At 40.8% G+C, this 24,998-nt stretch overlaps 1 protein-coding gene across 2 annotated transcripts; it reads left to right on the top strand.

The window, feature by feature from the left end:
- Positions 1 to 5,001: 5,001 nt before the first annotated feature.
- cstf2 (cleavage stimulation factor, 3' pre-RNA, subunit 2) lies at positions 5,002 to 24,992 on the top strand. Of its 2 annotated transcripts, XM_033633031.2 has the most exons (14): positions 5,002 to 5,149; positions 5,397 to 5,475; positions 5,886 to 6,055; positions 6,393 to 6,529; positions 8,678 to 8,797; positions 8,961 to 9,083; positions 11,361 to 11,502; positions 13,242 to 13,301; positions 19,427 to 19,526; positions 20,882 to 21,081; positions 21,907 to 22,031; positions 23,093 to 23,176; positions 24,395 to 24,548; positions 24,689 to 24,992. In XM_033633031.2, the coding sequence occupies exons 1-13, from the start codon at positions 5,053 to 5,055 to the stop codon at positions 24,518 to 24,520; spliced, it is 1,563 nt and encodes a 520-aa protein (XP_033488922.1). In that variant the 5' UTR covers positions 5,002 to 5,052; the 3' UTR covers positions 24,521 to 24,548; positions 24,689 to 24,992. The 2 variants fall into 2 exon arrangements, with proteins under 2 accessions (XP_033488922.1, XP_033488923.1); XM_033633032.2 differs by lacking the exon at positions 13,242 to 13,301.
- The last annotated feature ends 6 nt before the right edge of the window (positions 24,993 to 24,998 follow it).

Below are 24,998 nucleotides of genomic sequence, written 5' to 3'. Positions count from 1 at the left end.
CTTCACAAACATCAACTACACTTAGTGCCCACTTTATTAGATACACCTGCAAATGAAGTAGAATATAATCCAACAGCTACACCATGAGCTACACCTTTATAAAAGTAATGTTCCTCTAATATTTTGGGAAAAAACCAGGATGTTAGAATCACATTTCAGCACAGTGCAGTCCAGATCAACACCACCACTAACTACAACTTTAATAATAAACACAGAGTAAATATAGAAGTTGTAACACTGATCTGATCCAAAACATTATAATCGTCCTAAATGTAGAATTTGTGGCAGATCTGTTATACTGGTGTTCCTACTATAATAAAATAGACAGGGAGTGTAGTTTTTTGTGATTGGTGTGAAATTACATGTTGACGTCAAAGCTGTATTTTGCCTCACATGATTATGGCTATTTTCATACAATGTCAGACACACCACTCGTCCTTCCAATAGTATTTAGGCTTACTACAAGAGATGCTTTAAAGGGGCACACCACCTAAATTAAGAATTCTAATATGTTATTAGGAAAGTTTAATATTTGTGAACATGAGCTACTCTCTATCAAAGCTAGAAACCAGAGAGGTAAGTCTAAAACTTGTTATGTCATCAAGTATAAAGTCTGGAGCTGCTCCATAGACAATGAATGAGAGACTGATTTTGTGGACCCACAAAATGTTTTTCTTTTCTATACCATAATGAGCTTTATGCTGTACCCATATACTCAGAGGATTGTCTGTGAAGCAGCTCCAGACTCACAACTTTGAGTTTTAGCACTCTGGTTTTTGGATTTGGCAGAGAGTTCATGTTTTACTAATATTTCTGGACTGTCTTAAACCAGGAATAACATGTATGAATTTTGACAATGGGCATAGTTCCCTTTATATACAACACAGGTTACATACAGCAATGTTCATTACTGTGTAAGATACACACTGCAAATATACACTACATCTAATCCTTACTAGTTGTTTTTTTTTTTTTTTTATAAAAGAGGCACAGGTGGCCATTTTGCTTTTTGTGTTATGACCTGTCCCTTATAGTTAGCCTGCTCCTAAACGATTTACAGGAAATTTATCGTCAACAATTGCTGAAAAAAACTGATTTTGTAAGTATGTAAAACTTTGTTGACATAGTTCCTTTCAGGGTCACAGAGTGCGTCACAGTTACAAAAAGAAGATAACAGCATTTGAATAAACAAATACATCACAGAAACAAAACTAGTTGAACAGATAAGAACAAATCAGGGCAGAGAAGCACCAATAAAATGCCCTTGACAATAAATAGGTTTTTTCAGATAAAAAAACAAAACACTCAACACAGTGATTTTTCAAACAAAAATGTGAATTATTAGAAGTTATTGCATGTACAAGTGTTAAAGCGAAATCTGCCAACTTCTGCTGCTTCTTGCTCTCTCTATGTGACTGGTGTTTCTACAGTTTACATCAACAACGAATGGCAGCCATAAAATATAAAGTATCATATGATATTTAATGTAGCTGGTCAGTGCAAGAAATAATGTATACAGTAGTTATACTAGTTAAGGTATAGACAATTGTGTGGCATGACGCAAAACCTCACACATGAATGTCCAAATTCATCATTTATATAACACTGTATCACAAGATCAAATTTTAAGGTATATTGACTTTGTGATTCTGCAACCTTCTGCAACCTTACTATCATGCAGACTCTGTTATGCTCATATCTCTGTTATAGTCATACCACCAAAGTTTGATGATCAACTGTTTTATGGCCCAAGGCCTACAGTGCACACCAACTTTACGGAAAAAGAAAAAAAATTCAGACAATACAGATAACTAACTAATCAAAGGCAGCGTGTCATTTACAGTGTTTTAAGCAGCTGTTATTAAATTTTATGGAGGCTGAGGGTGACACAGGGATATTAGACTTAAATGATGACACAATATTCCTTAAACTAATGGTAAAATTTGTACCTGTTACCTGTTTTTAATGGTCAAATTTTCTATCACATTTTCTATAATTGCACGATGCAGCCAAATTAGCGGCTAAAAATTAAATGAGGTCAAATGGCCCTTATTAGGTTTGAGTTGTGAGCAAGATGAAGAGCCTGTCCCCTCTGCTGGCCATTAAAAAATAGCTCCTGATATTTTTCCTGTGGGATGCACCCTGGTTATTTTTATTGTGCCAAATATTGACCAGATGACTTTAAATTAAGTAGACGTGTCTGTAAAAGTAAGTGTGGATGAAACAAACCTGTATTTATGTCAAGCAAATGACAAACTAAAGGTGTAACAGCTTTTTGAATAAAAAAAAAAAATATTAACCATATGGGATTTGAAGTGGGAGTGTATGAGGTACTTATCTGTTGTCAGTGTATTACCTACTGTAGATGTTAGTCGGCACACCCCCAGTTTGGAGAAGCAGGCTGGAGACCAACAAAGAAGCTAAGCAATTTACTGCTGTGGAGGGGTCAACAACAGAATGTATTTTAGCCACCTAAAAAAAGCTACACCTAAAACAATCAATGACAGTTTTATTGTACGCTATATTGAGAGTTATTTCAACCACTTAACATTTCTGTCAGATAGCCCGTTCCAATAGGGAAGCTGTTAACAGCTTCACAGCCACATCTCTACTCTTGTCAAAGCCACCAGACTCCACTGACAAAAACAGCAATTTTAATTGGCTCAAAACAGGAGCTGCTGGTCTACTGCTGCCTCAATCAGTTAGTTTGTGTTGTTGTGTGACTTTGGTTAATCTGAACTAACCCTCTCAAACTAGGGATGCATGACATTAGATTTTTCGGCAATATCCGATATATCTCTACTTACTTGGCCAGTAACCAATACCAATATCAATATATCCACTTTTTCCCTACCTAATATTAGTGACCCTGAGGTCTCTTCTGTAGTGGAGTTAACATCATATTATTCATGTATACTCTTAACGTGACGGCCCACCAGCAGACAGAGACATGAAATAAAATGCTTTTTAATGTATGTGAGGCAGCTACCTGTTCAAACCAGTAGGAGGTGCTGTTGTACTGCCTATTTCACAGCAAATGTTGTAGTTCACACTGTTTGTCCCTGGCAGAACACCGTAGCTTTGAGATTTGCTCTGGTAAGGACCTCAGGACGCCATGACTATGGATAAGTACCTCATACAACCCACATCAAAAAAAATCTAGATTTCTTTACCATAGGAACAGATGTGTGATTATCCAGCTGCACCAGCCACTATATCTTATACCTCACAACAAGTTCACAAATTCATACACTCACTGGCCACTTTATTAGGTACACCTTGCTAGTACCAGGTTAGACCCCCTTTTGCCTTCAGAACTGCCTTAATTCTTTGTGGCATAGATTCAACAAGGTGCTGGAAAGATTCCTCAGAGATTTAACATCCATGATGTGAATATCCCGCTCCACCACATCCCAAAGGTGCTCTATTGGATTGAGATCTGGTAACTGTGGAGGTCATTGGAGTACAGTGAACTCATTGCCATGTTCAAGAAACCAGTTTGAGATGATTTGAGCTTTGTGACATGGTGCGTTATCCTGCTGGAAGTAGCCATCAGAAGATGGTACACTGTGGTCATAAAGGGATGGACATGGTCAGCAACAATAGTCAGGTAGGCTGTGGTGTTTAAACCATGCTCAGTTGGTACTAAGGGGCCCAAAGTGTGCCAAGAAAATATCTCCCACACCATTACACCACCAGCAGCCTGAACCGTTGATACAAGGCAGGATGGATCCATGCTTTCATGTTGTTGACACCAAATTCTGACCCTACCATCTGAAAGTGGCAGCAGAAATCCAGACTCATCAGACCAGGCAACATTTTCCAATCTTCTATTGTCCAGTTTTGGTGAGCCTGTGTGAACTGTAGCCTCAGTTTCCTGTTGTTAGCTGACAGGAGTGGCACCTGGTGTGATCTTCTGCTGCTGTAGCCCATCTGCTTCAAGGTTTGACATGTTGTTGGTTCAGAGATGGTTTTCTGCAAACCTTGGTTGTATCGAGTGGTTATTTGACTTACTGTTGCCTTTCTATCATCTTGAACCAGTCTAGCCATTCTCCTCTGACCTCTGGCATCAACAAAGCATTTTCACCCAGAGAACTGCCGCCCACTAGATATTTTCTCTCTTTCAGACCATCCTCTGTAAACCCTAGAGATGGTTGTGTGTGAAAATCCCAGTAAAAACTCAGACAAGCCTGTCTGGCACCATCACTTAAATCACCTATCTTCTCCATTCTGATACTCAGTTTAACCTTCAGCAGGTCGTATTGACCATGCATACATGCCTAAATGCATTGAGTTGCTGCCACATGATTGGCTGGTTAGCTATATGCTTGAGCAGTTGCACAGGTGTGCCTGATAAAGTGGCCGGTGAGTGTGTATATCAATATAGCCAAAATTTTATCTGAGGACAATGTGTGGATAACCGGTTAATTCAATAATTTCCGGTTCATATTAAATATGTAATTTACAGCTTTCTGGTCTCACTGCTGCTGATCCCCACTTGTGTATTTCATCAGGTGCTAACTGTTAACTGACAATAACTGACAAAACGATTAGCTAATTAACAGTTTCATGAGTTAGCTTGCTAATTCCCAAAGGAATTACTCACCAGATCTTCTGTTGTAGGAAACCTGGATCTTTATGATTGTATCTGAGTCACTTGTTTTGCTCTCAATTGAGGAATTACCATTTTTAGCATTTTATATTTCGGTTAAAGTTCTGGAAGATGGTCCAAACGAGTAGCGTTAACTAGCTAACCATGGACAACAGCGCCATCTATTTTCACTCCTGGTATGTGCTACTCGGCTCGGTGCTCACCTCTTTGACTCTTTCTGCCCTTAAGAGAAGTCCGTTTTAAATAATTATTGTTCATTACGACTTAATTATTATAGCAAAAAAAAAAAAAAAAAGTACGTATAGAAGTAGCATTTCAACTGTCAAGAGGTTAGGAGAGGTCGCACTGCTAGTATTTGAATGTGGCCTTTTTTTTCCCCTCCACAAATGGATATTGTGTCAATCTCATTTCCTGGCGTCACACTCATTTGTGTCCCCAAAATGGCGAACATAGCCGCTGCTGCTGCGGCTGCTGCTGCCGCCGCTGTTGCCGCGAACAGAGACCCAGCTGTTGATCGATCATTACGATCAGTGTTTGGTAAGTTTGTCGCTGTGACTGGTTCAGTTATTGGCAGTTTTAACCGTTAGGTAAGAATAAGTCGATACACCAACGGCTAATGAATGGAAGCTAACATAGGTAGCCGGCTAGTGTTGTTGTTAGCTTGGCAACGAGGGAACAAACTTAACGTTAGCTACCTGAAGAAGGAGGATAATGTCTTATAATGTAAATGTGAGTTTATTTCTGTTGTCAAAATAACGTTTGCCATATGTTGTAATTATTAAAGTGGGGAACATTCCGTATGAAGCCACAGAGGAGCAGCTGAAAGACATCTTTTCTGAAGTGGGACTTGTTGTCAGCTTCAGGTGAGTGCAGGTTGATAGAGGATGCCATTCAATAATTGTTTTCATTTCCATGTATTTAATTATAGGAATGACGCACATTAATTGTCATTATTTCTGTAATTATGTCAGTGTTAGCTAGTTGGTGAAATGTTTTGAAACCAATGAGGTGATACTGTAAGTTAGCTAACGTTAGCCATCATGTGTGCCCCAAACTCCAGTTACAGAGTCAGTTTTTGTCTTATTAAACACTGTAGTGTGTTAAGTCAGGGTTTCGTAGGTCACCTGAACAATCTGAGCTTGCAAATCTGTATGGTTATGTATGATATTGTTCACACAGAACTTCTAAAAGGATTTCCCCTTTTTTTTTTTTTTTACTCAACTTTAACCATGTGGACCATCAGACATGCTGATATGTGTCTTTTTGCTCTCAGGTTGGTATATGACAGGGAGACAGGAAAGCCAAAGGGATATGGCTTCTGTGAATACCAAGACCAGGAGACGGCCCTCAGTGCCATGCGGAACCTGAATGGCAGAGAGTTCAGTGGTCGAGCTCTCCGTGTTGACAACGCAGCCAGTGAGAAAAACAAGGAAGAGCTTAAAAGTAAGTGTTTATTTCCTTCTGTCAATATTTTAGTCCGAGGTGTTGTGTTTTACTTGATTGAGAGATGTGTAAGCTACAGCTCTCAGCTACTTCTGTCTGCCAGTTCATCTCTTGGGTGAGCAAGGCACTGAACCCCCAACTGCTTGGGCGCCTGCCCAATGCAGCCCCCTCACTCTGACATCTCTCCATTTAATGCATGTAATGGTCCTGTTTGTGCATGTGTGTGTATTTCGGGCCTGTGTGTGTATGTGACAACAGAGTGAAAAAAGCGTATTTCCCCTCAGGGATTTATAAAGTATATCATCTTCCTGTTCTTGTTCTCCTTCTTCTGGCACAGGTTTGGGAACAGGAGCCCCCATTATTGAGTCTCCTTATGGAGAAAGCATCCAGCCACAGGAAGCCCCAGAGTCCATCAGCAGAGCCGTGGCCAGTCTGCCACCGGAGCAGATGTTTGAACTTATGAAACAGATGAAGGTAGGCTGGTTTTACAGCCTCAGTTTTTTAATAGCAAGTTCTTCAGCTCCATATTGTGTAGGATCGGTATGTTACAGGTCTAAGTTACCTATCCTTTACTTTCTGTATTGCTATGATACGTTAATTAATTTAGCATGAACACCAGAATCATCCTGAGTACCGCTAAACCTCATCAGTCCAAGAAGAACAGTGGCTCCCTGCTTACAGTTAAGTGAGGCTTATAAACAAACTGATTGGCCTGCCTCACTGTCAGTCGACATATCAATAGTCTTGGTCCTAGAAGCAAAATGAGCAGTCATCCTTGTGTTATTATGGCAATCCAGGTGACATGTGAGCATCAAAGTTAGCTTGTGTCCCATTCTGCTTAGTAGTTGGTGCTTCAACTCTGTGACGTCAGAATGGTTAGAAACATGATTTGATTTGAGTGAAAGATACTCAGTCAATCTGCTTATTGGTTATGAGGCTGTTGTAACACAATAATTCCTGTGAGTTTTGCCATAATAAGCTATCATATTTGACAGCTTTAGAACTTTAAAAACACTTCTTTTGTAACTTTTTTCCTTGGCGGATGTGTATAAAAGCCATTATAAATCTTGGACTTAACTTTTCACGTTAAAATGTTTTTCTTTTTCAAATAGTTCTTGTTATCCTGAAAAATAAAAGGTGCAGTACATCCAAATCTTTAGCTAATGAAATACTTTGAGAGGGTGTTAAATGTAAGTAGTACAAAAGTACAGTTTTTGGTAGGGGACTGAAAGGGTTAATTGACAGTTAATGATGCCTAGTCTGCAGTATTATAGATTAATCTCTGGGACTGATGCATCAATGGCATTTTAGTATTATTCTGGTGACTTAATGCTCAGGTTCTTGTGTCCTCTAATAGACTCACAAGTCAGTCTTTAGACGCTTTATCAGAAGGCGGAGATCTCTGATTGTCTGGTGGTGAGACTAGTCCTCTAATGTCTGTATAACACTACAGTCTCCCCAGAATATAGTGATATAGTGTCTGGCTTTCACAAATTGCAGCATTTCACCATGTTGATGTGAGCTGGCTTCTTCTAGAATGAAATTCAGACTTTATGTCAAAAGCTTAAGACTAAAATGTGATTGAACATCCTGAATGATGCTGAGGGTTTCAAGTTTTACAAAGCACCAAAGTGAAATTAAATAAAGTGAAAAAATCCAAATGTCAGCACTCACAAATATCATATATATCAGTCTTTTAATAACGCACAGCAGTATCACAAACGGACGCGTTTCAGCACTTGGCTTTCCTCAGTGTAGGAAAGCCAAGTGCTGAAACGCGTCCGTTTGTGATACTGCTGTGCGTTATTAAAAGACTGATATATGATATTTGTGAGTGCTGACATTTGGATTTATTCAGTTAGTGATTTTTGGGTCGGCACCCTGTAATTTTTCAGACGGTGAGTCGAGCACATCAATTCTTTTGTTTTGTAACTTAAATAAAGTAACAAAAAGAGATCTAACCAGGAATCTAAGTATTTAAAATGTCCCTGAATGTCATGATCTTAAACTGTGTGTTTAATGCTGCTACTCTCTTAAGCCCCCTAAAAAAGATGGAGACAAATGCTTGTCTCAGTTTGAATCACCTCCAGGTTGACAACTGTATGCGGATACTCCTCCTTCCCTTTCATTAACAGCGGCTGTGCTGCACAGTCTCCGTCTCTCTCAGCTCAGCCACAGAAGCCTTATCTTTGCACATCTGGCAGTCTGCTTCATTAGGCTCAAAGAAACGCCACACTGCAGACGTTTTTCCCTCCGACTGGAAAAGTGTTTGTTGCACCAAAGCTTGTGTCAGTAGGACGCCTCCATATGCTGATCAGAGTGCAAGTGTTTGGGCTCCGATCCTGATACCACAGATATTGTGGCGCGTCTTTCTTTAATGTTTTGTGCTGACGCAGCCACTTCTGTTGGTTATGGACGTGTATATGAATCATAAATGGGAAGCAGAAACTACAGAGGTTTGTTTAATGTGTCAGGAAGTAAAAGGACACAAAGCTTTTTTTATGTGAAACGGTCCAATGTTTTTTGTCTTGTTTTTTGCTTTGCCTAATTGTGATTTTTCATGCAGTATAAAATATCACGTTTCAGGATTGTGTTTGGTGAAAATGTGATTTCTCTCTCCAGCTGTGTGTGCAGAACAGTCCCCAGGAGGCGAGGAACATGCTGCTGCAGAACCCCCAGCTGGCCTATGCTCTGCTGCAGGCCCAAGTGGTCATGCGGATTGTTGACCCTGAGATTGCCTTGGTGAGCCGAGACCACATTCAGAATGAGGAGATTAGTCAAATGATCTTACGTGTATTCAAAGGTCAAAATAAAACGTTCATCTGACCGTGAGCTTGAAGCTAATCTACACTTTTGAACCAGTACACATTTTTGAGAGATGCTCTTCCATATACTCCACACACAGAAAATGCTCCACCGTCAAACAACAGTCCAGCCTCTGATTCCCAGCGGGCAGGGTGGAGGAGCACCACCGATTAATCCACCTCCTGCTCCGCCCAGCGTGCCAGTGTCTCAGCCGCAGCCTGTGGTGAGTGCAACAGTCTTTCACTCTTTAAAGTAATGCTCACTCTCTCCGCTCTGTGCTCTGAAATAGGACCTGATGTTGCAGGCACAGCCATGGACACCTAGTTATAGTTAAACACAGAGGTGCAAGATTAATGACGGGCAAGGCTGTAGGTTTTGTTTGAACATTTCCACTGTGGGGGGACCACCTCTGATAAAGTGTAGCTCACTGCCGCTTCAGTGTGAAGCCTTAGTCTGGAAACAGTCTGACAGAGAGCAAAATAATAGAAGGGGACGGAGGGACAGTGACACAGAGCAACCAGTCAGAGCAAAGATGCCCCTTTTTACAAGTCAAAATCAATGGAGGATACCAAATACATTGACTAGATGCTGACGGACAGCTGTGGTTACATTTTACTTTTCTGATCGGAATTGTTGCTAGGGACAGTTAAGTTGTTGCTGGACAGCAGCATAGCTTTTGCATCATGTCCTGCCTCCTGAACCCCTAGTCTAAACCAAACGCAGTATTTCCAGTAGGTGAGAACATGTTGGACACTGAAAATTTTCTTCGATTCTACAGACATTATGTGGAGTTCTTAACAGTAAATGGCTTTGGTTAGGATGGGAAACGTCATTTAACCCTATGGGCCCAAACAACGCATAGTGCGTCCAAATTCACACCTGTTCTTCTCTATTGATTTTCTCCACGACCGTGCGTCATAGCGAGAAGCCACACATATCACGTGAAACAGCGGAATTGTAGCGTTCCGACAAGACCAAGCACTTGTCGGTAGTCCAGTGTTTTCACAGTTAAAAAAAATGATAAAGTTACACTAAAATGACGTATAACAGAGCTTTCATACAGCTTTGCACACACATTACTCTTGGATGGATTACTCGCGAATGTAGGCTCGCACAGAAATGCCACGCATATCACATGAAAGCGCAGGACCAGAGCTTTCCAGTGATACCACACACATCATTGTGCTGTCATCCCATCATGCTATAAATTCAGATTAATTGTCTACAAAATAAAAACCTGAGGAATTTCTTTACATTCCATTATACAGATCTTGTTATCAGTCACTTCATATAGTGAGGAATATCGTATCTTACCACGTCTTAGGCTTGCGTGTGTTTCTCCCTGTCTATCCACATTTGTAGTCCGGCTTTCAAGATGCAAATATCTCTATATTGTCCAGCTGACACTCCATCAAACTTTGTATGGCAAGACCAGCCACTTCCCCTTTGCGCACCCAGACAACTATAGCCTAATTATGCATGCATGACAGGGCCGTAGTCACCATGTACATTGAGGGGGACATGTGTCCCCCCCAATGCCCCAAATGCCCCCCCAATATATAACTGAAACTGAAAAACAACAACAAACTTTGTTTACTAAAAACAAAGTGGTAAATATTATCTTGGAGGACATCATTGCACTTGGTTGACTATTTTTCTGTGATCTTAGATGTAAATATTGCATGTTTCTTTCAGATAAAACACATTTTTGACTTGTGAATGAGTCAATGGAATTTCTTGCAATAATGAAAAAATACTGGCAATCATGTCCGCCTGGCACAAACCACATGTTTTGGACAACTGTGAAGTGACAGAATGTCCCACCATCATGGTTCTTATATTACCAGATTCCAGAGTGTCTCCCCTCTACATATATGGCAGAATATGTCAACTTCCAACTTGCTATGGTGAGATACATGTAAAAATGTAAGAATTTAGTCACACGGATTTGTTTTGTTTTTTTTTCATTGATAGCCCAGATTGTCCTGAAAAAAAAAACAAGATATAGCATGTGTATGTAGCCTTTAGGATGACTGTGATATGAGCTTAAAAGTAAAGGCAGTAAAAATACCCCAAAAACGCCTAGGGCCCATAGGGTTAAATTCATATACTACATACAAAATGGCCAGTTATAACCTTTTTTGATCCAAACTAGCTCCAGTGCTTGCCATAGCAAAGCTGTATGATCAAAAAGTGGGGATGAAAAAACATGCCAGAGCCAGCTGGAGATTTCACCTGACAGGAAACATGTGCTTGAAATCATCTCTTTTTGCTATAGAATCCTTTATCTTGCGCAACACGTTCCCTTAAAGTTTTGTCCTCTCAACCTGTCATGTGCTTTCTTAAAAAGACCTAAAATATAATGCTTTTTTTTTTTTTAAAGGTTACCTTTATGTGTCAGAGTTGGTAACACATATTCTGTAAGAAGTGTCTCTTAAGATTAAGACTTTGGATCAATTATTTATGTCTTCTTGGTTATTTTGTTTTGTTACATGATCAGCCTGGAATGCATGTCAATGGAGCCCCTCAGATGATGCAGCCCCCCACCATGGGCGTTGTCCCTGGGCCTATGCCTGTACCAGGACCAGGACCTGGACAGGGACCTGGACCAGGACCAGGACAAGTACCAGTCGGACCCCCAGGTAATCATCATCACACTGCATGTGTACTTGTATCATCAACTGTACTGGTTGTTGTAGCATCATGGTTATGTTTCATTACTAAAGCCATTGATGGTTAATGTGTGAGTTATGACTGTTACTCTGCAACCATTCCTCATGCATCATGAGCCCACTTGCCCACAAACTAATTGCTAGCCAAATATTTATTCCACTCTTAAGGCAGACAAAAAAAAGCAAAATCAAAAACAGGGAAATGCTCCTTTTGGCTGCAACATCATTAACCAAAGTCTGTCCGTAATTCTGTTGGTTTAATGGTTCTTTTTGGCATACTTTTTCAATGTGTCACATTTGCTCTGTTCATTCCACACAGTTGTCTGTAGCTGCCTCTGGTTTATAATCGATAAATGTCAAATTAACAATATTATGCAATATAGTGAGTATTAATATTGATTTACAAATGTTTATACTGGAGCTACACTCCAGCTACCACATTAGTTCCTTTTTTTAATAAACTATGACTGTAATGATTCGTTTGCAGGTTGCACCAAGAACAGGATTAATCTTACATTTGCTTTACATTTTTTCCCATAGTCCACCACTGTGCAGTGTTTGTATTTCAGCAGATCACCAAAATAGATTCGACCAAACCAGTACAGTTTTTTTTATTGTCTGTTCCATTCAAAATTATCTTTAAACTGTCACACACCATTTCACGCAACCTTCTCTCATCAGTCTTGTAGCAAACAAAGCTATTATCATGCATTCATATCAGCACAAATAAGGGCGTAACGGTACACAAAATTCACGCGTGATTACGTAATGCAGTTTTGGGGTCACGGTTCAGTAGGTTTTCGACACAGCAGGGACAACAAACAAAAAAGGCAGAAAGTGAGTGTATTTTCCTTTTTTATTCTGAAAAATATGAACATTCAAAAGTGGCTCATTGGCCATGATTCTTACTGTAACAGTTAAATCAAATACTAACTATCATCAATAAGAAAAAATAAATAACACAAATGGTTAACACAGATGTCAGTAATCAGACCTGTTCACTCCTGAACTGCAGCTTACAGTTGCCCTTTATACAGGGCAATCACAGCAGACTTACTAAATGCACACATGAGGGCACACTGTATTATTTCATGTGCTCTACAACTGAGTACAGTAGCATGTATTCAGCGATACACTCCGTAGCATTATTTTAGAGGTTTGTGTCCTGGTTTTCTTATTGGTTATGGGTTCAGAACCGTTACACCCCTAAATACAATGTAATGCAATTAAGCTATTCTGTAAGTTATTTTAGCAGTTACATGTATAAAATTTCCCCTTTTTTAAACACAACCAAAACTACAGTGCCCCCAGTACCATTACCTTTTATCTTATGACGAAGCTTTGAACCTGTCATGGCTCACTGTGATCACTAGGTGTCACCAGAGCCTTGTTTAATCAGTCCATCTAATCACCTTGACTTTTGACATTTTCTGTTGCACAGAAACACTTCTCTATTCTCCCCAAATGTTTGGTATTAATTGTCTCAGTGTTCGTGTCGAGGCTTCATGCAACATATTTACTAATATTAATTTTCTAAAGCTTCCCTCCTCACCACTCTGTGATTGTGTCTCTGTGTGTGTATGTTTGTGGATATGTGTGCGTGTGTGTATACAGTACTGTCATGAGCATGCCTCAAAGTGCTTTTAAAGTGCTCCTCTGCTCTCTTGAGTCTTGTGTCTCCTGTTCTTTTCACTTTAATGCTGGCTCAGGAAACCTTCAGCATTCTCCCACAGGATCGTCTGGGCAAGCTGCTATCGAGCGGCCTCAAGGTATCACTGTACTCCCTCAGTTCTCCAGTCAGGTCATGAGACTGTTATGGAGAGGCCAGATATGTCCAAATACAGAGCACTTCTGCGATTTAATGTCCTACAGTTAGAAAGACTGCATGTCCTATATAATCATATATGAACCCTGTATGCAGCCCTTACAGTAGTGATGAAGCCTGTTTGTGTGTTATCATAATAAGCAGAAGGTGCCGTGTCATGAGGGTGGGAGGATGGTGATGCCACTGCATGTGAACAGATACAGGTTTGCCAGGAATGAAACTTTTGCCAGGATGCAGATGTTTTTGCATGATTATGTTGTTGGTGTTAAATCCAAGCCAAATTGTCTGCATGACCTTCAGTCCAATGTAAAGTTAAATATTGCAGTAGAAAAGTAGAGGCAGTGAGTAATGTCTGTGGCAAGAAGAAAAATATAGAGATAAAAATACGCAACTGAATTCTCTGAAAATGTTTAGCCTGCGTATAAGTGTAAAATGTTAGAATAACAGGAGTAAAATGATGTATGACTAAAATAATGCTGGATATAATCGGAACAAATGCCAAAGAAAGCCACCAGAAAACTGTGAAATTTGAATATGCTAAATATGTGCACATAAAATGGTTAGGATTGGATCAGCAGCTATTCCAAGTAAAATAACTCCTGGATCTGCTGTGTATTACACAAATTATGTTGGAAACTCTAAACTTAGTATTGAGAGAAGTAACACACACTCGTGAAATGCATAAGTACACTGGTCACATGTGCAGAAGTGCAATATCAACTTAAGATAAAAAAAATCCAAATGAATTTAAGACCAGTTTGTGCAGACAGACTTTCCGCCCTCAGCGCTCTTCTAGTTTGACTACATTGTACGGCTTAAAGGCTGTCAGTACAAAAGAACACCTAAAGGGATAGTTTGGATCTTTTGAAAACAGGTTGTATGAGGTACTTATCCATACATAGTCACTGTATTACTGACAGTACAGTGATCTGTACACCTCACAGTTTGGCGAAGCAGCACCACCATGGAAGCTAAACAATGCACTGCTGTGAAAAGAGAGCAGCAACAAAATCTATTTTAGCCACCCAAAAAAATCAATATCAGTTTAAGTATGTGCTATAGTTAGAATATATATAGAAGCGGTAATGCTTTACTTTGCAGTCAGACAATGATTTCTGAGAGAAAACTGGAGCTGCGCTATTGCTCTCTTCAAAGCCAGACTCCATTGAGGAAAACAGTAATTTTATCTTGCAGACCACAGGAGCTGCTGTCACACAGGTCACACAGTAATACAGACTAACTGATTGAGGCAGCAGTAACTTAACTGACTTAAAACAGCCACTTTACAACAAACAGTTTGAATTTAGCAGCGTCCAGTAACTGACCATGTGCATTCAGTGGTCAGAAAGTCCTTGATCCTGTCCATCTCCCATTCTTAAAATAGAATCTAGTTTAAGGTGACTCTGTAGCTGGCACAAATTTGAGGGAGCAAAAACTTTAAAAGCACCTTCACACAAGACAGTTCGAATTTGGGGAATGATGTACATGTACAGGTGACTGAAGGTTGCTGCTACTGATAGTTTTAGTAAATTTTGAAGAACATAAATAAGGAAGCAGTTTATGTAGTATGGCCTTATAAAGAAAAGTGTACCAGTGTTTAATTCTACTGTTGTGTAGACAAGACAACCCAGCGTTCTCATAGAAACTGCAGAGATGTTTGCGGAAACCTGAATTAGAGACAAATCGTAGCGCAGCACGGGAGACTGAATTTAATATTTTTTAAGGAAGACAAGTTTGCATGTACATTTAAAATGTCTCCATAATCAATTGTTGACTATTGTGGCTTCCAAATAAGTTCAAAAATAGCCGCCCACAGACACCATAACAGGATTATATGATGAACTCACTGTCTTTGGTTTAGTTTTACTCACTGTTTGATGATCCTGGTGCTTCAGTTGGTTTTAGAGTTGACTGATTTCCAGGATGTATGGAGAGTTACAAGATGACGCTGTGAACTTATTGTCTTGACTGTTGCGTTAAAAAAAATGAAAACAAAAATCCCCAAACATACAGTCCCCAAATAAACAGACCTTTACAAAAACAAAGTTTAAATCAATGGGGTAGTAAATGACTTCATCAAACAACTAAGATTAACCAAAAACACAGTGGTTAAAGACCCTGTGGCGTCCTCCACGAACCTCACTTGCTTGAGCACACCTTCTTTTTATTAAAGGTCCCTGAGATGCCAGGCCAAGTGGTGCATTGGAGTGACTCAAAAAATAATAGGAAACTAGGACTTGCTAGAAATGCCTCTAACACTGACCTAAGTGTCACTTGAACCAATTTCGTCCTTGCACTTAAAGAGTAAGAGCTGTTAATGGCTTCCCCATTTGAAAGGGCTGTCCACAGCAAGGTAAAGCGGTGAATATATGTCTCTTGAACCGATATTAATAGGTGGCTTCAATACATTTTACTGCTGCCTTCGTCCACAGCAGTATATTCCTTAGCTTCGATGGTGGTACTCCTGTCTGCTTCTCCCAACTGCGGGCATGCTTACAGTCATTTACTAGTAATACACAGACTATATGTAAGTACCTCATACAACGCCACTTCAAAAGATCTGAACTATTCCTGGAAGATGCTGTGAAGGAGATAAAAAAAAAAAAAAGATTTAAGGCCTCATCAGCTGAGCGTGCCAGGATGTGTGTCACCCTGCAGTGAATCATGTGCAGGTGTGGCCCTGCACCTGTCGCAGGTTAACAACAAGGTGCATCAGTTCTGGTCCTGTAATGAAAGTAAAACCAGAATCTCTGAGTCTCCAAAGTTTGGCATGAATTATAGGCACCAACAAAACATTTTCCGTGCTGGCAGATTGATAGTGTGTTGGATGATTTGTGGCTCTGTGGTTCTGATACACAGCACGGGCTCATTGAGTCTCCTTGTCTCTATTAAATTACTGTGACTCTGGGGGTGACTTTGCAGACTCTGCTATTCGTAGTTTGGGACAGTTGGGAAGGGACTTGAGCTCTCATTGATCTAGACTGATTCTGACCACATCACATCTGCAACATGTAACAGATGTTGAGGCCACATGCTGCAGATGTTTGGGTGGAGGCACATTTTTGCCCCAAAAAGCCTGTTCCTTCTCATTTTCTGTTTTTATATGCTGTTTGTAACGACGATGCTGTTGCCATGGCACTGTGAGCTAATTCAGGTCAGTGAGTCAGCGGCAGGTGTGACGCTGCTCCTTCGTACCTGTGTGCTCTCAGACATTATGCTTTATTACACCTGTCAGAAATGAACCAGGCCATTTGTTGAGCAGCTGATTAAAATGAGATATATGATGCAGAATTCTGACAATTTAATGATTAACATTCACACAGTCACCTCAGACGTGGGCTGTTTTTTATCTCAACAAGTAGGTTTTTAAACATAATCTGTGGCTGTTGCCAGGATAATGATGAAAACAGTGGTTTGACATATATTGAGAGGTCTGTTGTTGCTTTGCTTTGTCAGTTTTTGTCATTAACTGTGACATTACATTTGTCATTCCTGCTAATAGAAGTAAAGATGCTGCCTGGCGCTCTGTTAATCCAAGAAAACTGAGAGTCAGTTCATAATGACATCAAATTGCTGAGTGTGCTTTTAAGCGGCGTGCTGCTTCCAAGGTATCTTTAAAAAAATCAGTCTTCTTGGCTCCTCTCATGTCGTTCCCTCGTTCGTGTTTGTCAGCATCAGTTGTCAAAACATCAGTTCCAATTTCTTGCCATTTCTCCACACTGCAGTTCCTCTGTCAACAGGACTAACTGCAGCTCACACTGCCGTTACCCCATCAATTTCTTTTAGCTGCTCCTTTTTTAACCAGCCGCTGGGCTCTCCTCCCAGTCAGCTGTGTAACAGAATAAATGGTTTAAATAAATACATATTAAAGTGCAGTTAAATGCAGTTGTTTGAGATGCCCTCTGCTCTCAAATCTGTTGAGTTAGGCTGGATATGTCATGATGCAGTAATTGTTCTGTAAATTTATTGAAAAAATAGTTACAATACCGTACTTCATTGCATTTTATTGTTTTCTTCTTTGATTCAGAACATCCATACAAACAAAAAACAACTGCCTCACAACACTTGATTTAAAAAAACAAAATGCACAAAACAGTAAAACTAAAATTCTTTTGCAATCAAAGCTTTAAGACTCCTGGGATAAACAAGTGTTAATCTACAGGTGTCTGAATTTATAACTTCACTGTCCTCCTCCATATCTGCAAATCACGTTACCTTGTGAGGCAGCTGGATTCACATAAGCATAACAAGATCACACGAGACTCAAGCCTTGATTTGCTACATAGCCTCAGTACCTTGTGAGGCAGACACTTTCTTGCCAAATATCTACTGTTGCACAGTATATGTTGTCACATGGCCCAACCCTATGTTGAGTCTACAGTCAAACAAAGACCCTTTTTTATATCTCCGTATCTCCGTATCGCTGACAGCTGTGGCTGGAGGCGTCATGTTTTCAGGTTGTCCGTCTTTCCCATACTCATGAACTAGATATCTCATGAACGCCTGGAGGGAATGTCTTCAAGTTTGGCACAAACATCCACTTTGACTCAACAATGAACCAATTAGATTTTGGTGGTGACCTCACTCAACATGTTTTTGGCCACATCTTGAGAGTTGGTTATGACAACATTTCACAGAACAGGATAAAATGAAGAAGTGATGACGTTATATATTCAAAAGGTCAAAGTTCAGCTTCACAGAAGGAGAGACATTTGGTCAAATGCTAAATTGGTGACTCTAATCTCAGGCGTCCATCTTGAAACAGTACTGATTATATAAATCTGTGTTGCTGAGTTGAAAATGAGTGTGAAGCATCCCTGTTTTAGAATTTGTAGCTTCTTAACAGCAACATCCATATTTGAAGCATAGTCTGTAATGGCATGTTCATTCATTTGTTTTCTGTAACCACTTATCCTGTTAGGGGTCACAGGGGGCTGGAGCCTATCCCAGCTGACATTGGGTGAGAGGCGGGGTACATTCTCGACAGGTTGCCAGACCACACGGGGCTGACACATACAGTAGAGACAGACAACCATTCACACTCACATTCACACCTATGGACAATTTAGAGTCACCAGTTAACCTGCATGTCTTTGGACTGTGGTAGGAAGCCGGAGTACCCTTCTCTCAGTCAGCTGTATGACAACCTGAAGTTAATGTAAATAAATCCATATTATAATTTAAAGCAGATTTTTTTTTTTACCAAACCCCCTGCCCTTACCTTGGATCTGGTGAGTCTTAAATTAATGACACACATTTTTTTTCTTCTTCAATTAATATTTGCCAACCTAAAAAAAACATTACCTCCTACTATGAGCCACTTATACACAATGTTAATCTTGATAAAGGTAAAACTACACCAGGGAGGGATCTGTAATGTTGGGCGAGGCACGCAGTCTCTTATTTAGACTAATTATTTTACTGCTCACTTGGCAGGAGAGTTGAAATGAATGTGGTTCAGTCACTAATGTACAGATATACACCTGCCTCATTGAGTTTCACTAACATGTTGTATTGTTTAGATATGTTCGCTGCAGGTAATCAGACTGTGACATGCATTAATGTAATTGAATACTGACACACCCGTTGTACTTGATCTTCTCTCTGCATGCTTCCTGTCACGATGTTCTCAAATAACACCAGAGTTACAAGACACAAGTAGGGAAATATTCTCAAGTCAGGACTTCTGTATCTGTACTCTACGGACAGAGTTTTGTGTGTTTTGAACCTATAATCTCCCTCTTTACGTTGATGGCATTGTTTTCCTGCACTTATGTGTTCCTGATCACCCTCCTGATATCTCCCTGTGTGTTGACACATCTCGCTGTGGCAGTTTGATGTGGTCAATCTGTACGTCATTGTGTTTATGAACTCCCAAACAGCTCCAGTTGTTTCGTGAGATATCTGACCTGAGTAAACACTCACCTTTATAGTTCTGTGTGTGTGGTTGCCCTTACCGGCCTTATTATTCTTAATGGATTACTCATGAAACATTTCCTGCTCATTGAAGTAAAAAAAATAACTTGTAAGTGTTTTTATGTGTTTGAATGTGTGATTTTCTCGTCTCAGGACCAGGCGGTATCCCCCCCAGAGGCCTGCTGGGAGATGGTCCCAATGATCCCAGAGGAGGAACTCTGCTGTCCGTCACCGGAGAAGTCATAGACCCCAAGTAAGATGTTCACCCACATCACATTACTTTAAAAGCAGGACTGGTTGTGAGGATTTTAGATTCAAGCCGTTAAAGTTTTAATTCCTGTGCTTACCAGCATGTGTGGTTTAACAATACAAATTCCTGGAGGCCAAGTTATTTTTCCAAGGAAGGTGAAGGCATGATTGGCCTCTGATTGGCTCACCCTGACATTCTTGCCCCAAGCACTCTCATTCCTCTTGCCTAAATCTAACCAACCCAACCAGAAGGCAACAAACTCTAGCCAATCAGAGGAAAAGTAGGGCAGGTCCCAGGCACCAAAAAAAAGCTTTCTGAAGGCAGCAGACACTTGTTGAGCTGCAACTAGATACTGAACTTGCTCTGCTCAGGGCCCACTTCTGCAAAACGACAGGAGATCAGGGGCCAGTTAATAAACACACAGTCATGATATTTATCAGTATATGAAATAAATGAAATTCCTGTTTTTACCCTTTTGATATTTGCTGTCCTCACTCATCAAAATCAAGTCACAGCAGCCCTGTGCACATCAGGTCTTCAGGATATTTCGTGCTGACGCCTCATTTCCACTTACGTACATGACTGGTGTCAGAATCCTGATAGAAACTACCTGTAGCCACAAGGGAGAGGCTAATTTTGCCAGTTTTGCACCATCCAGTAGTTTGGAATATGCGCTTGGAACATTACCGGGACGAAAACAGGACCAATATTGCATTACAACAAATACATGAATATGTTGACCTGCCATGAACGAGGCATGTTTTGTGAAATATTTAATTAAAAAGACGTGTGACCAGCTGAACAAGTCATAATGATGATCTAACTGTGTATAATGTATAACCATATTTTAGCAGAATGACATTACTCAGATTCACAATGTGTTAAAACTAGATAAACAAGTTCTTTTTAATTATACAGATTCACTTGTCAATCAACACAGGCAACTGAATTGAAGAAAATAGCCTGTTAGCCAGTTAGCAGCCTGTTAGCTAAGCTAGCACACTGTCATACGGTCTCTCCAAAATCCACTGCAGAAGTTAAATTTTTTACAAGTATTTGAGGCAAATTCCGGACCGAAATATTACAGAGGATATCATGGATATTCCCATAAGAATGAATGGACTCCCAGACCGGCAGATGGTCCTCCCATGGTGCTATTTCTGTTGTTGTTGTTTGTAATAAACAAGCTCAATTTTGATGCTTTTTGCACTCATACATCTTTTTGTCACATTCAAACTTTAAAAAAAATCCCCACTGTGGGATACCTGGTGGATTAGTGGGTGGGGCGGGCATCCCATTTGTGACTTGACTACATTAAATGACTGTTGCTCTTATTTTGTGTGTGTGTCTGTATTTAGCCGCGGCTACATGGGAGCTCCACCTCCTCACCAAGCCCCACCTGTACACATGCCCCAAATGGCAAGTGGACCCCCTCCGGATATGAGAGGCCCTCCAATGGACATGAGAGGCCCGCCCATGGGTGAACCAAGGAACATGATGGGTGACCCCAGAGGGCCCCCGATGATGGAGCCCCGCGGACCCCCGATGGAAACCAGAGGTAGCTGCTATGATTACGCCTCATAATGTGAGATCCTGAGCGTATGATGTCGTCAACATTTTTTCTGCAACAGATCTCAGTTCAGTTTTAGTTCCAGCTGACAGACAAACCAAATGCCACAAAACAAAAGTCTTTTGTTCCAGCAAGAGATTTTTTTACATGATGAGGAGAGTTGATTGATATGACAAACATTTTCTTTTCTTTGTCACTGAGACTAGAAGCCAACAGACACACCTTCTTATGCTTGAATGATGAACTTTCTTTCACTTCTAACAGAGTTTCATTTTTAAACAGAGTTCTCGCTTACATAAATTATGTAAGAGCAAAGCTGGCAAAGAGCATCACAGTTCTGGGGAAACAAAACACATACTGGGCCATAAATCACTGCACATTCTGTATTCATCACTTGGACTACCATATTTGAATGACTGTGCGGAAGTTTGGGGCAACACTTACAAAAGCAACTTCGGACCATTACACATCCTCCAAAAGAGAGCAGTCAGAACAGTACACAATGTTGGGTACAGGGAACAGTCACATGCAGATCTGGTCAAATTAAAAACTGCAATAATCATGTTTAAAGTGAGAAATAATTCACTTCCAGGCAACATTCAAAGAATCATTTGTGACAGGGAGGGGGGTTGTAATTTAAGAGGAGAATTTAATTTAGGGTTAGGGACATATAAGTTTTACTTCTGTTATCTTTGTCTTGTTAGTTTTTTATTTTATTTAATTTTTTTGCTTCGAAATGAAGGCATTTATTCATAAATGTACACATACTCAACAAGGTGTGAACGGTAAATGTGGTTTTGTTTCTCTGTGCAGGTCGTGACCCGAGGGCGATGGACGCTCGTGGTCCAGTGACAGGGCAGAGGGTTCCCATGGCAACAGGAATGCAAGGCCCCGTTCCTCACAGCATGGGTCCTAACGCTCCTCCACCTGCAAGACCGGTAACCGCTGCAGCTAACGTCTGTGTTTCTGTTGGCTGTTTGTTTGTTTGTTAATTTTTTTAAATTTAGAATTTCCTTCATGTTATAAAGACTACTGTGCACACAAAAATATAAGAATAATGTCAATATTTATTTTATTTGATAAAGATGTGCACAGGCCATTATTACTAAAATAATCTTGGTTTTGTAAAAAAACAAAAACAAAACAAAAAATAACCTAAATGCATCTTAATTAAATGTTGCAAGGAATTTGAATCCCAGCTGAATATGAAGATAAACCCCCCTACTACAGCGCTCCCCTTTATCCTAAGCCCCTCCCACCAGATGACCACGAGCATATGGACGCCCATTATATAGTAACCCTGTGTTATCAATCCATTGATTTATTTAATCTTATTTCACTGTCGAGGCTCCAGCAGCTCATTCACTCAGCCCCTCCATTCCCTCACTCCCAGCCACTGTAGACTGCTTCCCTAGGAGGAGAGCGGGCAGCAGAAATTTTGCTGATCTAGCGGCGAGTCTGGGCAGTCCAGTCCCCTGGAGCTGGGGTTTGTGCTGGCTGGATTCCGGTTGCTGACTGGGGGTCTGTCAGAGCTGCTGTCTGCTCCCCTCCAGTGAGGTGGTCTGTAGCAGCGGGGAGTGAGGCAGAGGAGACACTGTGATTTGAGGCTCTAGCTAACGTTGGCTACATAAACATGAACTTGAAGCTGCAGCCATGAGTCTTTAGCTGTGGTTAACAAATGGCTAAAGAAAGTCATCCCGTCATGGGCTAGATTTTCCAAAGCCTGAAAACAGAGCCAAGAGGAGGAGCAGAAGCTTGTCCTCTCTCAGTCCATGGGAATTACAATATGCTCAAAGGTTATTATGGGGTTTTTAACACCAAAATAAAACAACCTACCCCAGCTGTAAATAGAAGTTCACTTAACAATACATAAAAAAACATTGTGAAAGTGTGAGTGTGAGAAAGAAAGATGCAAAACAACTCAGTGCTACCTGCTCTAAATGTGATAATGATCACCCGTCTGATAAACAGTGAGAACTAACCGTGTGTCTATTTGCAGGGTCCTGGTATCTCCGGTGTTCCTCCATCAGGAGGAGGCTTCAGTCCCGGGCAGAGCCAGGTCTCCACACAGGACCAGGAGAAGGTGGGTGTTACTTTGTCTGTCACCCTCTAACTCTCTAACACACACAGAGACTGTGAAAAACGCCTTTCTGCACCGTCTCCTGCAGACAGAGGGGAGTAGAGTCTCGCAACACACGTGCTTGTTTAGGAGGGGAGAAGAGGGGTTGGCTGCATTTGGCGAGACGTCACCGCTACCCGCTTGAGGGCGGGTGGCACGGCTTTTGGACATACTCCTGAGAAGGTCCATCTCTGGCGCAGCTTATGCGGAATTTATACTTCTGCGTTGAATAGCAGGCTCTGCGTCAACACAGAGCCTACACTGTAATCTATGCCTTAGCCTGACATGCACCTCCCCAGAAATGTACCTACATGTTGTGACGACGCAGACCTATTTTTGTAAGATGAGACCATTTCCCTCGGTGGAAATGAAGCTTTTATTTACTTTAATTTCACAGATAAGAAACAATAAATTGTGAAGACAATAAAGCCTCCACGAAAATAGCATTTTAACTCTTGTGTGTGATTTATCCTTCAGGGGTCCTTCCGCTCATTGCTAGGCTAATTTCTACAACGTAAAATACCATAGGCTTGTGCTAATAACGTTAGCATGTTGTATTCGTGGGGAAAATGTGTCCAGATAAAGACAAGTGTTTGTCCGTGAATGCTGCAAGTTATAGTGAAGCCAATCTGTGTAGTTGTGTTTGAAATTGTCTCTATTAAGCCATGTTTAATGTGTGTTTAGAATCAACTGCAGAGTGAGACAGACATACCAGCGCACAAGTATAAATGCTCACAACAACGTAGCCGATGTGCGTAGGCTATGGCGTAGGGTCTGCAACTATAAATCCTGCTTTAGTGTGGCACAGCGTGTCTAAACTGACAATGGAAACACAAATCGGCGTGGCATGACCTTATTTGGGGTGGCCAAGAGTGACAATGGAAAAAGGGCATTTGTCTATCTGCAGCTTGTTGACGTGCCCCTGAGCAAAATGCCGCTCCTTTTTCTGTGTCCTCATTCACTGATTGCAAGTCATTCTGAGCATGTCTCACCTGAGGGGGGGTCATTACAGCAGCAGTGTTTTTGTCTTCAACAATAACAGGTGATGTTTCAACACAATAAAGGCATTTAGAGGAGGAATTCTGACTTTCCTGTTACCAGAGATTACCAGTTAAGATTATTGTAGACACCCAGTACGCATTTCACCTCCTGTATCCTCCTCCTCCTTTTGTCCCTCTCTAGGCTGCCCTGATTATGCAGGTCCTGCAGCTGACCCCAGAACAGATCGCCATGTTGCCCCCGGAGCAGCGGCAGAGCATCCTCATCCTCAAAGAGCAGATTCAGAAGACCGCAGGAGGAGCACCTTGATGGTCTGAGAAAAACGTCAAGGTTTCAGGTCGGCTGAGTTTCTTTATTTCCTTCACGTCACACATCCCTCCAGGAAATTAACTGGTTTTAAGGTGTTCTTGTGTCAACACGGATCAACTCTGTATTATCTGACATGTTATTGTTTTATGCCTATCATTCTGATTCCAGGACTCGCTCCACCTCTCTGACCTTGTCACCTTCAGCTCCAACAGGTCTGAAGACGTCTCATCTTAGTTTGGAGTATTGTATAGTTTTTTTAAAATCCCATTGTCTGTGTTCTGTGTGAGAGCGTCAGGTTGATGCTTGTGGATTCAAAAGTAAGAGAGACATTTGAGTGGATGATGAACAGATTAAAAACCAGAGTAGGATTGTCACGAGGTTTGATCCTTTTCCTCCAGAGCCGACTGTTTTCATGTGATCAGCTCTGCAAAGTGTTAGCCTGGAAATTGTTTTGTCAATAAAACAAACAAAAAAAGAC

Source organism: Epinephelus lanceolatus, chromosome 7, assembly GCF_041903045.1.
Source record: "Epinephelus lanceolatus isolate andai-2023 chromosome 7, ASM4190304v1, whole genome shotgun sequence".
Taxonomy (NCBI): Eukaryota; Metazoa; Chordata; class Actinopteri; order Perciformes; family Serranidae; genus Epinephelus; species Epinephelus lanceolatus.
The sequence above is the reverse complement of the archived record's forward strand: the minus strand, read 5'-3'. Positions and strand labels throughout refer to the sequence as shown.

Bases quoted from the DNA above. Each gene is read 5' to 3' on its own strand.
- cstf2 (XM_033633031.2), top strand. From the start codon at position 5,053: ATGGCGAACATAGCCGCTGCTGCTGCGGCTGCTGCTGCCGCCGCTGTT. The intron at 6,056-6,392 runs GTAAGTGTTTAT...CTTCTGGCACAG, and splicing joins AAACAAGGAAGAGCTTAAAA to GTTTGGGAACAGGAGCCCCC. The intron at 9,084-11,360 runs GTGAGTGCAACA...TTACATGATCAG, and splicing joins TGTCTCAGCCGCAGCCTGTG to CCTGGAATGCATGTCAATGG.